General features: G+C 44.5%; 1 protein-coding gene across 1 annotated transcript; it reads left to right on the top strand.

Annotated features, from left to right (window-relative positions):
• The first annotated feature begins 1,558 nt into the window (after positions 1 to 1,558).
• Positions 1,559 to 6,658, top strand: Dkkl1 (dickkopf like acrosomal protein 1). The gene is made up of 5 exons (XM_028861887.2): positions 1,559 to 1,968; positions 2,122 to 2,291; positions 3,131 to 3,271; positions 3,368 to 3,457; positions 6,269 to 6,658. Exons 2-5 carry the CDS (start codon positions 2,139 to 2,141, stop codon positions 6,575 to 6,577), a joined length of 693 nt encoding a protein of 230 aa, XP_028717720.1. The 5' UTR covers positions 1,559 to 1,968; positions 2,122 to 2,138; the 3' UTR covers positions 6,578 to 6,658.
• The last annotated feature ends 9,668 nt before the right edge of the window (positions 6,659 to 16,326 follow it).

The following is a 16,326-nucleotide window of genomic DNA, read 5'->3' as shown; positions in this document are numbered from 1 at the left end:
TAGTTTGTTTCTGTTGCTGTGGAGAGCGCCATGACCAGCAGTAACTTGGGGAGGAATGGTTTATCTAAGATTACAGTTACAGTTCATCATGAAAGGAAGTCAAACCAAGGACCTGGAGGCAGGAACTGAAGCGGGGGCCATGGAGAAGCGCTGCTCACTGGCTTGCTCCCCATGACTTGCTCGGCCTTACAGCACCTAGGAACACACGGGCCCAGGGGTGGAACCACCCACAGTGGGCTGGGCCCTCCAATGTAAATCATTAATCAAGACAATACCCTGCAGACTTGCCTACAGGCCAACTTGATAGAGACATTTTCTAAATTAAGTTCCCTCTTCCCAGATGACTCATGCCTGTATCAAGTTAACAAAGAACTAACTAACCAGCATGATGAACTACAGGCATTCTCTGAGAAAACAAGACAGACAAAAACCGCACAACAGACACACCGTGGCCATGAGCTGGACAGAGGGCTCAAGGAAAGGCACTTCTGCCACCCTGTCAACCTGAGGTCAGTGTCCAGTGCCCACAGCTGGGCAGAACAGCCCTGAAGGTTGCTATCTGACCTCCATACCTGCTTGTGATGCACACACAGATTCAAGGACAGCTTCCACTACATAGTTCAAGGCCAGTCTAGGATGCATAAGACCCTATTTCTAAATTTGAAAAGTGAGAAATGAGAAAAAGAGGAAAAAGAAGAAGGGGGCTGCCTGTCTTCAAGCTCGCCATCAAGAGTGGCTGGCATATGGGCTCTGTGGGTCTGAAGAGAAGGAAACAGATCTGGGGCTTCTTGGAAAATACAACACAGCACTGTAATTAGGTTTTTTGGGACTAGTTGGGCTTTTTACGTGCAGTCAGCTGTAAAATGAGAAGGCATCTACGGTAGGACTCGGAGGTAGTCAGTGAGTGAGGGTAAACCAGATGCCTTAGCAGTGAAGGAAGGCATTTGCAGTCAAGCCTGAGTTCCATCCTGGGAACCTACACGGTAGCGGGCCAGAACCAGCTCTTGGAAGTTGCCCTCTGACCTTCACATCTGTACCATGGCATTCCTATGTGCTAACACTGTGGATAAATGAAATTAAATGAATGGTCTTAGACCCGGATATCAGTCCAGGGAGTTCGAGGATACAGAAGCATTTCTCTAACTTGAAGGGCGAGACCACCCGTAATTGTTGGTCGACTCCCATTGGAGGGGGGGCGAGGTCAGTGATTAGGGCGTGGCCCTGCGCCGGGGGCGGGGGCCGGGGGCCTGGCCAATAGGAGATGGGCTAGAGGGTAAGATCAGAAGATGGGAGTGGGGTATAGTACAGGGGCGAGATCGGGAGGGGATCTAGTGGTCTGGCTGGAGGGAAGTAGTTAGTGAAGAATGGAGGTGTGACCCTGCATGCAAGAGCTTGACCACGGAAGGAAGGCCTGTTCACCCATGAGGTCATCAGCTGGGGGCAGGGAGACAAGTGGCTGTGCCTTAAGGGACGTGACAAGCGTGTCTTTTAGACGTCAGAGAGTTTGGGAAGGTCAGCGGGTGGAGGCGTGGGCAGGAAAAGAGGGCATGTTCCTCTGATGAGGCATGGCCAGAGAGGAAAATCTGCCTTAAAGGACCTCGTTAGCGGAAAAACGCAGGGTGGCTCTGTGTCCGAGGCATGACGTAGAATACAATGCCTGGCTCATGGGCCAGGTCGCCAGGTGGGGACGTGACCCTCCACTCCTGGCGTAAGAGATGTGGTTAATCAACATCAGAGGTGTGGATTTGACTGTGCAGTGGTGGTGGTGATTCCGCGGTGACCGCGGGAGGTGGGCGTGGTCAGACAATTGGGGCGTGGCCAGGCTCGTGGAGCCCAGGCACCCAACCAACGCTCCGGTAACCTGCTCAGGCTCGAGGCCAGAACTGGATATTAACGGTCCCGGTCCGGCGGTGTCCGGAGCCGGGTGGCCGAGCTGCGGTCCAGGACAAGGAGCGGATGTAGGCAAAGGTGAGGAACGGGAGCTGAGTGACGCCGGGTCCGGATGAACGGCGCCTGGAGTGGACAGTGCGGACAAGAGCCAGGGGATGCAGGGCAGGTGGGCGGGGCCCGGGAAGGGGCCCCCGAGGGGTGATCGTTGAATCTGAAACTGCCCTGTCACAGCCTCCCACCCACCCGCGATGTGTCGACTGGGGGTCCTGCTGCTGCTGCTCACCTCAGCCTTCGTGTCCTCCTCTGCTGCCCCGATCCATGATGCCGACCCTCAGGAGGGCAACTCCGGGTTTCTGGGCCTTCAGAGTCTTCTTCAAAGCTTCAGCCGACTGTTCCTAAAAGTGAGTGATGGCAGGGCTTGGGGTGGCAACAGAACAGAGAGGTCTGGAGTTGAGTCTCAGAGGATGGAGTGATTGTCGAGCATGCACACGGCCTGGGCTGGATTGCCCAGCACGGTTACACCAGCACTCAGGAGATGGAGGCAGGGGAACAGAGTCCAAACCACCTTCTCCCACATAGGAAGTCTGAGGCCTAGGATACACGAGACTTTATCTCCAAGAAAAGCAGGATTGTAAGGTAGTGGGCTGAACAGACAGATGATGCAGGACAACACAAAATAGGAAGAGAAGCTGGGCCTGGGGCTGAAAGCTGGTCATCCCAAGTAGCAGGTCACAAGAAATCCCAACAAGTGAAAAAAAAAAAAAATAAAAAGTTTAAGGTCAGCCCAGGCAGCTTTAGTCAAACCCTGTTTCAAAAAATAAAAAGCGCTACACTTGGGAGGTAAAGTCAGGACACTGAGTTTGAGACCAGCTTGGTCTGCATATCTATTCCAGGTCAGTCAGAGCTACACAGTGAGACCCAGTCAAAATACATACATAAAAGAGGGCTGGGGTGCAGTGGCTGAGGGTGTGGCTCAGAGGTAGGGCCCCCAGGAAGGGGCCCCCAGCCTGCCTGCCCAGTATGTTTGGGGTGATGGGTAGAGAAAAGAGCCAGGACATGGTAGTCAGGACATGCAAGGGGCAAGAACAGCAAGGCACTAGGACAGAAAGACAGACAGGCATGGTGGCAAGAGGCCCTGGGGATGGGAGGAGCAAGGGAGAAAGGGATGGACTGACTTGGAGCAAGGCCTCGGGACACCCTGGAAGTGCAGTGGTGCACACACTGTCTCCCTCTGGCCTAGGATGACCTACTGCGAGACCTGGACAACTTCTTCTCCTCCCCCGTGGACTTCCGGGACCTTCCCAAGAACTTCCATCAGGAAGAGAACCAGGAGCACAGAATGGGGAACCATACCCTCTCCAGCCACCTGCAGATAGACAAGGTGCCTCACCAGGACAGTCCTTCCCGAATTCTCACTGCCACCCATCATGCTGCCCTTCCTGACAGGCTGGCTCTGACCCTTGTGTGATCCTCACAGGTGACTGATAACGAGACAGGGGAGGTGCTCGTCTCTGAGAAGGTGGTGGCCTCCATTGAACCAGAGGGGAACACAGAAGGGGCCTGGAAGGTGAGGCCCTGCCGCATCCCCGGGTACCCAGGACTCAGCATTTTTCTGTAGTCGAGGAGGTCCACTGTGCCACACTGTTCCGGCTTCCCTTCTGTTACCGTCTAAAACACTCCAGTCGAAAGCGGCGTAGGGAAGGAAGGGCCTGGTGTACAGCCCTTCAGGAGGGGAACTTTCTACATCATTCATTTCGACTGTCAGGAGAGAAAAAACACATCTTTGCTTGCTTTGTCCTGTCTTAGGGGGTTCAGGACCCACTAGGGAGTGGTGCTGCCCACAGGGGACGTGGTCTTCCCACATCAATTAACAACCTTGATCTAGTGAATTCCCCATCAGGGTCTCTTCCCAGGTAATTCTAGGCTGTGGCAAGCTGGTACTTAAAATTAGCCAGTGAACACTCTGTACATGGAATATCCTCAAAATTTCTGGGGCTCAGTGTGACAAGTGTCAAAAGGGACAGGTCAATAGGTTGTAAACACAGGTGGTCCCAGTACTTCGAAGGCCGAGGCAGGAGAATTGCCATAATTTTAGGCCAGAGGCAAGAGAATCTCTGAGTTAGAGACCAGCCTGATCTATAAAGCAGGTGCCACGGGCTGGAGAGATGGCTCAGCGGTTAAGAGCACCGACTGCTCTTCCAGAGATCCTGAGTTCAATTCCCAGCACCCACATGGTAGCTCACAACATCTGTAATGAGGTCTGGTGCCCTCTTCTGTGTACATAATAAATAAATCTTAAAAAAAAAAAAAAAAAAAAAAAGCCGGTGCCAGGCCAGCCAGGGTTACATATCAGGACCCTGTCTCTAAACAAATACAAAGCCCTCAGAAAGTGTTTTGGTCTTCTCAGAGAGTTTTAGGGTCTCCCATAGCTTTGTGAACTTCAGTCTTTGAGAAGTCCACTAATTCCAGAATACAGGGCACATCTCGGAGGGGTTTTGTTTATTTTGATTTAGTTTGGTTTGTGTGTGTGTCTATGTACATACATGGGGATGCCCAAGTAGGTGTTAAGTTCTGTTTTTTTGTTTTGTTTTTGTTTTTTTGTTTTTTGTTTTTGTTTTTGTTTTTTGAGACAGGGTTTCTCTGTGTAGTTTTGGTGGCTGTTCTGGATCTCGCTCTGTAGACCAGGCTGGCCTGGAACTCACAGAGATCTGCCTGCCTCTGCCTCCAGTGCTGGGATTAAAGGTAAGTATCAATCACTTTCCACAGGGTCTCATTGTGTAGCCCTGGCTAGCCTTGAACTCACAGAGACTGCCCTGCCTCCACCACAATTAACCTCTTGAGTGCTGGGATTAAAGGTGTCGGACACCACAACAGGCCTCTAGCTTATTTTGGGGGGACAGGGTTTCTCACCAAACCTGAAGATCATCCATTAAGTTAAGCTGGCCGGTCAGCAAACCCCGGGATCCTCCGGTCTCTGCCCTACCCGCCGCCATGTGTGGCCAATACGAGCATGCGTTGCAGCCCCTGGCTGTTACCTGAATGCTGGGGATTGAGCACAGACACTCACTCTACTGACAGAGCCTTTTCTTGAGCTGGGGTTTCACTCCACAGCCCAGGCTGACCCTGAGCTTTCAATGCCCTGCTTCAACCTACAGGTAACTGGGAAAACAGGCCTGCACCATCAAGCCCAACTGAGGTTAGAGGAATTTCAGAACAGGAGTGTGGTTTGGTTTGGGGTTTTGGTTTTTTGAGATAGGATCTTCCTATGTAGCCCTGACGTCCTGGAACTTGCTTGTATTTGCAGACTGACCTCCAACTCTGAGATCCACCTGCCTCTGTCTCCTAGATGCTGGTTTTAAAGGCATGTGCCACCACAATGACATAATTTAAGGCTTTTAATTTAGAGTCACCCAACATTTCTATCTCTACCTCCTAAATGCTGGGATTCTAAATGTGAACCACCACACCAAACTTAATGCTTTCTTTTTTGTTTGTTTTGATTTTTGGAGACACATTTTTTCCATGTAACCCTGATTGGCCTGGAACTCACTCTGTAGACCAGGCTGGCCTGGAACTCACAGAGATTTTTCTGCTGCTTCTGCCTCCTGAGTGCTGGGATCAAAGGTATGCACCACCACGACCCAGCTAATGCTTTTGGTTAAGAGTACTGGCTGTTTTTCCAGAGGACCCAGGTTCAATTCCTAGCATCCACATGGCAGCTCATAACTGTAAATCCAGTTCCAGGGGACCTAACACTCTCACACCAATGAGGGTACATAAAAAATAAAATAAAATGAATTTTTTTATATATATTAGCCATACAGTGGCCAGAAGAGGGCATCAGACGAGTTAGATGAGCCTGGGAGATGTTTGACATGGGTGCTGGGAACTCAGCTCCTGTCCTCTGCAAGGGCACTACTGATGCATGCAAGGGGTGCACACACTTAGCATTCAGGCACACCCTTGCAAATGTAAGATAAAATAAATCTCTAAGGCAATGGTGGAAGTTTAAAAACAAATTTGTATGCTGGAATGATGGTTCAGTGGTTAAGAGCACTGGCTGCTCTTCCAGAGGATCCAGGTTCAATTCCCAGCACCCACATGGCAGCTCACAACTATAACTCCAGTTCTAGGGAATCTGGTATCCTCACATAGACATACATAAAGACAAAACACTAATGCACATAAAAATAAGTCTTTAAAAACTAAATGATAAACAAACGTATTTATTACATAAAGAATGCAGCAGGCCAGACAGAAAACAGAAATGTCTGCCCCAAAAGCACTAAGTGAGCTGAGATATAGGTTGAGGTGGCCCAGCTTCTTGGATGTGCTGTATGGCATTTGACCGGGATCTCCCTGTGCCTCACATTACCAGGTGCCCAAAGTGGAGGAGAAAGAGACTCTGGTGCCTGTGCCGAAGGCCACAGACAGTTTGCACCCAGAGCCCCGGCGGGTGGCTTTCTGGATCATGAAGCTGCCAAGGCGGAGGACGCAGCCTGATGTGGAGGATGGGAGCCGCTGGCTCATAGAAAAGCGACATCGCCTGCAGGCCATCCGGGATGGGCTCCGTGGGGGCGCCCATGAGGACAACTTTGAGGAAGGGGTCCATGTCCCCCAACACGCCAAGCTGCCTATACGAAAGACACACTTTCTCTACATCCTCAGGCCATCCCAGCAGCTATAGGGTGGGGACTGGATGTCCCTGCACGTCTTCACCCTACCCCAGCACCATATGGAAATAAAGTTTTTCTTACGTCTAACATTATCTCCTGTGTTGATATTTTATTTGTGCTCTAACAAATAAAGCCTGCCTGGAGATCAGGTAGCTAGCCGCTAGTTAGCCATAGAAGCCAGGCAGTGGTGGCACACATCTTTGATCCCAGCACTTGGGATCTCATGCCTTTGATCCCAGTGCTTGGGAGGCACAGGCCTTTAATCCCAGCACTAGGGAGGTGGAGACAGGAAGCAAGATGGTTGGGCGGAGAGAGGAATGTAAGGCGGGAGGACACAGGAGCTCACCCCTTTCAGGCTGAGGAGTTGGCGAGGTGAGAGGTGGCTGTGGCCTGCTCCTTTGCCTCTCTGATCTTTCAGCATTCACACCACTATCTGGCTCTGGGTTTTTATTAAGATCAATTAGGATTTGTGCAACATCTGGCATCCAGATTTTTGGGCCTCAATTCATGAAAAAGCTGCTTGCCTGTGGTGCCTGAGCTGCAGGCAACCGAGGCCACTACCCCTCCACCGGGGCCACTACCCCTCCACCGGGGCCACTACCCCTCCACCGGGGCCACTACCCCTCCACCAGGGCCACTACCCCTCCGGCTAAAGTTTTCCTTCCTTTTCCTCAAGCCTCTGAGAGAGGTGGGATTTGTCTTCTGCAGCCTCTCTGCGGCAAACTCCATAGGCCTTGGGGCTCCAAAAACCAGGGGAGTCCGAAGCTTTTACACATCCCCTGTGCAGACAGCTGGCTCTTGCTTCTCTCCCAGTGGGTTATGGGCTTGCCCTGTACCCCTCCTCTGGCTGTTGCCAAACTAGGTAGCTGCCTTGAAAATCGCTCAGGCTTCTGTTCTACGCAGAGCGGTCAGCCCCACACTCCATCATCATCTGAATCGTATCATTGACAGATTTGGTGAGACAACTGGGAACTCTTTTTTTTTTTTTTAAGATTATTTATTTATTATGTATACAGAAGAGGGCACCAAATCTCATTACAGATGGTTGTGAGCCACCACGTGGTTGCTGGGAATTGAACTCAGGACCTCTGGAAGAACAGCCAGTGCTCTTAACCTCTGAGCCATCTCTCCAGCCCGTCAACTGGGAATTCTTAAAGGAAGGAATTAGAATTTTTTCTCCACATTAAAGAATGGGAAACACTATTACAATGGAGGAAGTTAGGTCTCTGTATGATAATACATTGGACAGTTTGAAGAAGGAGCAATTAAATGAGAGTATAATTAATTTAGATGAGAGTTCCATAATGTCAATTTAAAAAGTCATTTTTTTTTAAAGATTTTATTATTTATGTATGAGTGCTCTATCTGCATGTGCAACTTTATGCCAGAAGGGGACATCAGAGATATGTGTGAGCCACCATGTGGTTGCTGGGAAACAATTTGGGGGGGCCTCTCGCAGGCCCCCATGTCAAATTCAGTTCAACCATTTCCTGACATTGTGGAAGAAACTCCTTCCTAGAGCAATCAAAGAACCTAATGCCTATTGTAAGAAACCACACTGCTCTGGATGATAGAACAGCTATAGAAGAGAGAACAAAAAATTTCAGGAGAAACCATAAAACAAATATTTTGACAAACTTCTATAAATGAACAAAGACCAAAATTAAAAACACAAATGATGTTCTTCCTGAAGGTCTTGTAGACACAGCTGCAGGTGTAACAATAATTACAACGGAGTCTTGGCATCCAAATTGGCCTCTTCAGGAGGAAAATGTTCAGTTTTTGGGGACTGGTACTTTACCTCAGGTAAAACAGAGTATGAGATTGGTCAAATGTATAGGGCCAGAAGGACAGAGAGGAAAATTAAAGCCATACATGTTTAACAAAGCAATGGATTTATGGGGACATGATTTGTTACAGCAATGGAATACTCAGATTAACATTCCTCTAATCTTAGAAACAAATCATAAATTAATGTATGTTTCTGGGAAAAAAATATTAGAAGGTATTATAAAGAATAGCCACCAACCACTTAGGTTGTACAAGAACAGAGCCCAAGAGCTGCTGATCTTTCAAAGACACCAACAGCCCTGCTTTTAAAATGATTGACAGATGGGGGCTGGAGGGATGACTCAGCAGTTAAGAGCACTGGCTGTTCTTCTAGAGGTCCTGAGTTCAATTCCCAGCAACCACACGGTAGCTCACAACCATCTGTAATGAGATCTGGTGCCCTCTTCTGGTGTGCAAGCATACATGCAGGCAGAACACTATATACATAATAAATAAATCTTAAAAAAAAAAGTTTGATGGAGCTGGGCGGTGGTGGCACACACCTTTAATCTCAGGAGGCAGAGGCAGGTGGATCTCTGTGAGTTCAAGGTCAACTTGGGCTACAGAATGAGTTCCAGGAAAGGTGCAAAGCTACACAGAGAAACCCTGTCTCCAAAAACAAACAAACAAACAAACAAAAATGGTTGATGGACAAACCTGTATGGGTTCAGCAATGGCCTTTAATAGCAGAGAAACTACAGGCCTTAGAACAGCTGGTACAGGAGCAGTTAAATACTCAACATATTGAAGAATCAACCAGCCCTTGGAATTCTCCTGTATTAAAAAGACATCTGGCTGGGCGGTGGTGGCGCACGCCTTTAATCCCAGCACCCAGGAGGCAGAGCCAGGCGGATCTCTGTGAGTTCGAGGCCAGCCTGGGCTACCAAGTGAGTTCCAGGAAAGGCGCAAAGCTACACAGAGAAACCCTGTCTCGAAAAACCAAAAAAAAAGACATCTGGAAAATGGATAATGGTGATAGATCCAAGAGCTATTTTCATGGTAATTCAACCAATGGGCTCTCTACAATCTAGAATTCCTTTGCCTACTCTGTTACCTAATAGATGGCCTCTTATAGTTATCAATTTAAAAGACTTTTTTCCACTATATCTTTACAAGAAAAAGACAGAGAAAGATTTGCCTTTTTGGTGCCTACTTATAATAATTCTCAGTCTGTTAAGAAATATCAATGGAAGGTTCTCCCACAGGGAGTGTTAAATAGCCTCACCCTGTGCCAATATTTTGTAAGTCAGCCATTGGAAATGATATGTAAGCAATTTTCTCAATCAGTAGTTTACCATTACATGGATGACATCTTACTAGCTGATTCAAATGCAGATACTTTAGAAAGACTGAAGAAGTAAAGAAAATTTTGCCTTATTGGGGATTACAAATTGCTCCTGAAAAAAAATACAAAGAGGAGATTCTATTAATTATTTAGGATATAAAATAGGTCTACAAAAAATTAGACCCCAAAAGGTGCAAATTAGGAGAGATTGATTGCAGACTCTTAATGACTTTCAAGGATTGCTAGGTGACATTTCCTATCTATGGCCCATGATTGGGGTAAAAAATGATGAACTGAATAACTTGTTCAAAACCTTAGAGGACTGAAATAGTCCAAGAGACTTGTCAGCCGAGGCTGTGGGAGAATGGGCTTTGGTGGGTGTGGCCACGTTCCTGCTGAGCTTCTCCAGGCCTGGCTCCAGAGGGCAGCACCGAGCCCTAATCCATCCTTTGTTTAACTGACACCTTTTGTTTCTCCAGTTGTCCAATGTGAATCTTGTCTCAGAGTCTCCCAAGGATACAAAGGCCTATGCAAAACTTGGTTCAGGAAACCAAGAAAATCACAGTGCCTGATGAATACAGGAATTTGCACTTGACATTGTATTTTTGGGAACTCCTTTCAGGCTGTTTTGAGCATATGGAAATCAACTTGCTAAAGTGTAAATATGGAGAGAAATAAAAATGCCCTGGGCAAAGGGAAAGGGCTTCAGTCCTTCAAGGCTGGACCCCTGGCAGTCGCAAAGGCTAGATTCATTCTTTTGTTTGTTTGTTTGTTTGTTTTGTTTTGTTTTGTTTTCTAGACAGGGTTTCTCTTTGTAGCTTTGCGCCTTTCCTGGAACTTACTTGGTAGCCCAGGCTGGCCTCGAACTCCCAGAGACCCGCCTGGCTCTGCTTCCCAAGTGCTGAGATTGAAGGCGTGCGCTGCCACCACCGCCCGGCTGATTCATTGTTAAGATGCCTCTGAGTCTTCTTTCCATGGATCCGGTGAACCAACACACCTGTGCCGGGACACTTCGTGACAGGTGGAAGAGAAAATTCAGGATGCACATGTGGATCCTTTGGGTCCAGAGCTTGACTGCATTCTAGTTATTTTACTTTCTACCCATTCTCCTACAGGAAAATTAATGCTGAGGGAAAATATTATTTTAGAATGGATCTTTTTACCACATAAGCAGAGAAAAAAAGTAAAAAATAAAAACTTATGTGGAAAAGGTCTCTGAGTTGATTCTAAAAGAAAAATTGAGACTTTGTCAATTAGCAAGAATAAACCTAGCATAAATTGTAGTACCTTTAACTAATGATGAAATTGACAAATTATGGGCAGAAAAGGAACCTTGGCAAAAAGCTTGCAGTAATTTTTTTGGGAGAGATTAACAGCAAATGTTCCCAAAGCAAGAGAATTCAATTTATAAAGAGAACTAACTGGACTCTTTCTCATATTGTACGGGGAACACCTATTTCTGGAGCCCCTACATTTTATACTGGTACAAATAAATCAGGAAAGGCAGATTACAAATCAGAAAATTTAAGTAAAGTGGCTCAAAGCCCTTACGATTCTGTCCAAAAGTCAGAATTATATGCTCTTCTGTTGGTATTAATGGATTTTACAGAAGCTCTTAACATAGTTACTGACTCTCATAATGAAGAAAGAGTTGTTTTACACACTGAAACTCCTGAATTTATTCCTGATGAGTCAGAATTAACTTTATTATTTATTCAGTTACAAGAAATAATCAGGAATATGAATCATCCCTTATATGGAACACACATCCAATCCCATACGGGTCTGCCAGGCCATCTAGCACAAGGTAATGAAGAAACTGATCAACTATTGATAGGAAATGTGCTGGAGGCCTCAGAGTTTCACAAAACAAAACAACAACAACAACAACAAAACCATGTCAATAGCAAGGGTTTGAAAAAGGATTTTTCCATCTCTTGGCAACAAGTCAAGGAAATTATAAGAAAATGTCCTACTTGTACTTTTTACAATCAAACTCCACTACCAGCAGGATGTAACCCAAAGAGTACTCAGAGGAATGAAATCTGGCAGATGGATGTGTTTCATTTTGTAGAATTTGGAAAATTAAAATATGTACACCACACCATTGATACCTGTTCAGGATTTCAATGGGTAACTGCTTTGAGTTCTGAAAAGGATGATCCTATAATCACATATTTGCTAGAAGTTATGGTCATCATGGGTATACCTGTACAAATTAAGACTGACAATGTTCCAGCATATGTTTCTTGTCCTGATATTTTGTGTATGCTCTAACAAATAAAGCTTGCCTGAAGGTCAGAGGGCAAAGCCAGCCACTAGTTAGCCATAGAGGCAGACGGATCTCTATGAATTCAAGGCCACCCTGAGCTATACAAGATTGATCTAGTTTAAAAGAGAAACAGAGCCAGGCAGTAGTGGCACATGCCTTTAATCCCAGCACCAGGGAGGTTGAGGCAGGAAGTGATATGGCTGGACAGAGAAAGGAATAGAAGGCAGGAGGAGACAGGAGCTCGGGTCTCTTTCGGGATACGGAGTCCTAGAGGAGAGAACTCTCTCGCGGCTGCTGCTCTGCTCCTCTGGTCTTTCAGCATTTACCCCAATATCTGGCTCTGGGTTTTTATTAAGACCAACTAGGATTTGTGCAACAGTTTTTGTAAAATGAAACAGTTTTTTTTTTTCTTATTACAATATAAAGGATCTTATAGGTATACACACAGGCCTACAGGGCAAGCAGTTATGGAAAGATCAAACAGAACTCTAAAGGATATGCTAAATAAACGGAAAGGGGTAATAAAACCCCCAGAAATAGACTGCATAATGCTTTATTAACTTTGAATTTTCTAAATGCTAATGAGAAAGGAACAACAGCTGCAGAGAGTCATTGGATAATAGAAAAAAGCTACAGAATTAAATCAGCCTGTATAGTTTAAAGAATGGAAACCAGGATATGTGTTACATTAGGGAAGGGGTTTTGCTTTTGTTTCTTCAGGAGAAGAAAAGCTATGGATACCATCAAAATTAATAAAGATTCAATTTGAACAGGAGAGACCTATTAATTAGAAGAGGTGATAGTTCATCAACCAGCATGACCATCCAATTTAAATTAACTTATATGACTAACAAATGCTTTTCATTTGATCAGATATAATTTGCCAAAAGGGAACCTCCCTAAAGTCAGGGTTTGGGAAGGGTTTTGATTTTGTCTTTCAGGAGAATAAAGGCATCCATCTAAGGAATCTGAAGACCACTGGATAAATGAGACATCTGAAGAAAAAGGATGATTCAGCCAAAAAAAAAAAGTCCCAAGAAAAAGAGTAAATTGGCCTATTGGTATATCACATTTTCAACAGGATAAAATTTCACAGATCTTCCCAAATGTTTGTTTCTGCTGTTCTCTACAGACACATAATGCAAATGATCTTTTTGTAGTCTCAGTTCAGTTACAAATTAAAGCTGGCTTTGGAGTTGGGAGTGTGGTTCTCTCCTCTAAACCCATGCATGCTTGTTAAAAGCAAAATCCAAAACCTCTGACTCATGTCAGAAGAACCACCTGATATGAGACAAAAGACAAACAAAAATTCAGGGACTTTTTATTGTCACTAATCTAATCTCATATTCCTTTGGTTTTATTTTGACTTTTTAAAACTTTTCTTAATGTATAAATATTATCTCAAAATTTAATTTTGTCATGATATTAATGGTCATATAGGGTACTAACTAATTCTAGAAAAATGTTTCATCTAGCTTCCTGTACATGATTTCAGGTTTGATTCTCTATCAGGTAACTAGGAATTAAGTTTTTGTACTTTGGATGTACATAACAAATATTGATCCTTTAACCTCTTTGAGGTCTGCTGCATATGACATTTAAAATGTTTAAGTTTTCAGCAGTGAACAATGACTGTGCCTGACAGTGAGTTCTGAAGTCTCCAAAAGGATGATGGGGCCCCACAACGATGATTCCACATGGATTATAACACCACTAAGCTGACAAACAGGGGATAAAGAAATGATAGGCTAAAAGGACTTATTGAATCTACCTTTATTTTTTTATTTTATTATATATATATATTTATTATTATTATTATTTTGGTTTTTCGAGGCAGGGTTTCTCTGTGTAGCTTTGTGCCTTTCCTGGAACTCACTCTGTAGCCCAGGCTGGCCTTGAACTCACTAGATCCACCTGGCTCTGCCTCCCTAGTGTTGGGATTAAAGGTTTGTGCCACCGCCACCCAGCTTCAATCTACTTTTAAAATGCAACTACTTGTTTTAAATATTTTATGTTGATATGTATTTTTGTACATTGATACAAGGTTGAGATTATTTTTGTTAGAAGATAATGTATGTACATTTCTAATCTTGTTCAAGGTATTGTACCTACACATCTCGTTTAACAATGTAATGAAAATTGCTAGTCCTTGAAAGTTATTTTTACAAACTATTTAGGATAATAAAGAAATGCAGGTTAGTAGTTGGTCACCTATTACAATTAAGCTTGTAATCAGGTACATTTTCAAGGTCAAACAGATATATTTTAAGTAGACAGGTGGTCATCAAACACTTCAGAGATCTATAGAATATGACATTTAAGATGTTTTGATAACATAGGTTCTTTTTTTATGACAATGAGATAGGTCTGCTCCTGGCAGCACCAATTTACTTCAGAGAAGATTATGGGCATAAAAGAAACTCCATGTGGAGTTTATTTTCTTTGTGGCAAAAGTTAGCCACTAGGCAAGAAAGTGCCCTTGCCTTGACTGCTGACAGTATGCTGTCCAAATGGGACAAGCAAGACACAAAAGAAAGGAATGCCAAACTTTGCCAAGACAAGGTAGGACAGCCCTTCAGAAAAATCCTGCTTCACAGATGAGTCTGTCAGATATTCTAGGCCTGTAGACTAAATATAGATGTCCCAACATTGCAAAGGAACCTTGGGTGACTGTCCAAGGCAGCCAACTGTTTCTGTCATTTCTCACATTTTTTGGAAGTTGCTTGCTTGAGCTTTCTGCTTACTCAGGTGTTGTTCGAATCTTAGATGGTCTTTTAATAATAATAATGATAATAATAATAATAATAATAATAATAATAATAATAATAAAACAGAGCCAGATATCAGGGTGAAAGCTTTAAGATCAGAGAAGCAGAACAGCCAGCTACTAGTTCTTACCTCTACGAAATCCTCAGCCTATAAGAGAGTGAGTTCCTGTTTCCTCATGCCTTATATACCTTTCTCTGCCCTGCCATATTACGTCCTGGGATTAAAGGCTTGTGTGCTTCCCAAGCCAAGGTATGAGATCTCAAGTACTGGGATTAAAAGTGTGTGCCACCACTGTTTGGCTCTGTTTCTCTCCTAGACTAAGTTAATCTCATGTAGTCCAGGGTGGCCTTGAACTCACAGAGATCCAGGCAGATCTCTGCCTCCCAAGTGCTAGGATATTTTTGTTTGTTTGTTTGTTTTCTCAAGACAAGTCCTGGATCTCACTCTGTAGACCAGTCTGGCCTCAAACTCATAGAGATCTGCCTGGTTCTGCCTCCCAAGTGCTGGGATTAAAGGCATGTGCCACCACCGCCTGACTTCTAAATCTAATCTAGTGGCTGGCTCTGCCCTCTGATCCTCAGGCAAGTTTATTAGGTTAGACAATATATCACCACACTCAGGTAATATTATTTCCTTCTTGGGTCTCTGATGGAGTTGAAGGCTTTATAGTTATTGTTTTCCTTGTTACCAGATTTGGAACAGAAATTCACTGAAGAGGTGTAAAGTATATAAGGTTGAGAGACATTAAAAGGTAATTTTGGTAATGCAAGTTAGAATAGAAAGTGAAATAGATACAACCTTTTGGACTCACCAAGATAGGGTAGATAAAGAGTATTTTCCCTGAATTTGTCAATTGCAAATGGACTACACAATGTTGATGTATTTATTGCCTGTATACATTGTGCACAGTTATTGTACTTATTGTATATAGCTTTTCTTATATTAGTTAAAAACTTTTTTTTTATTTTAGACAAAAAGGGGAAATGTGGTGATATTTTGTTTGTGCTCTAACAAATAAAGCTTTCCAAGCCAGGTGGCAGTGGCGCACGCCCAGCACTCAGGAGGCAGAACCAGGCTGATCTTTGTGAGTTCAAGATCAGCCTGGTCTTCAGAATGAATTCCAGGACAGTCAGGGATACACAAAGAAATCCTGTCTCAAAAAACAAACTAACAAAAATTGTAACAAATTTTTTAACAAAATTAATATTTTTAACAAAAATTTTTATATTAACAAATATTAATCTTTCAATATTTGTTTTTCCTTTTGTAAGATCTAAAAATTTTGTAAAATTTTGTAATTTTGTACAATCTAAAAAACATGTTTTGGTGGCTAGTGTAGCAGGTTGGGTGTTTTAAAACTTGGGGCGCCGGGCAGTGGTGGTGCAAGCCAGGACTCAGGAGGCAGAGCCAGGTGGATCTCTGTGAGTTCGAGGCCAGCCTAGTCTACAGAGTGAGATCCAGGACAGGCACCAAAGCTACACAGAGAAACCCTGTCTGGAAGAACAAAAACAAAAACAAAAACCTTGGGGCCTTGGGAGGGCAAACAGGCTGGATCAGGGGCTTCATTCAGTACCAGGTGCACATCCTGGTGCCATAGGAGACCA

This window comes from Peromyscus leucopus, chromosome 1 (genome assembly GCF_004664715.2).
Source record: "Peromyscus leucopus breed LL Stock chromosome 1, UCI_PerLeu_2.1, whole genome shotgun sequence".
Classification (NCBI taxonomy): Eukaryota; Metazoa; Chordata; class Mammalia; order Rodentia; family Cricetidae; genus Peromyscus; species Peromyscus leucopus.
Note: the sequence above shows the minus strand (reverse complement) of the source record. Positions and strands in the feature narration are given on the sequence as shown.

Excerpts from the sequence above, each read along its gene's own strand:
- Dkkl1 (XM_028861887.2), top strand. The coding sequence starts at position 2,139 with ATGTGTCGACTGGGGGTCCTGCTGCTGCTGCTCACCTCAGCCTTCGTG. Across the intron at positions 2,292-3,130 it reads TCAGCCGACTGTTCCTAAAA|GATGACCTACTGCGAGACCT; the intron begins GTGAGTGATGGC and ends CCTCTGGCCTAG. Across the intron at positions 3,272-3,367 it reads GCCACCTGCAGATAGACAAG|GTGACTGATAACGAGACAGG; the intron begins GTGCCTCACCAG and ends TGATCCTCACAG.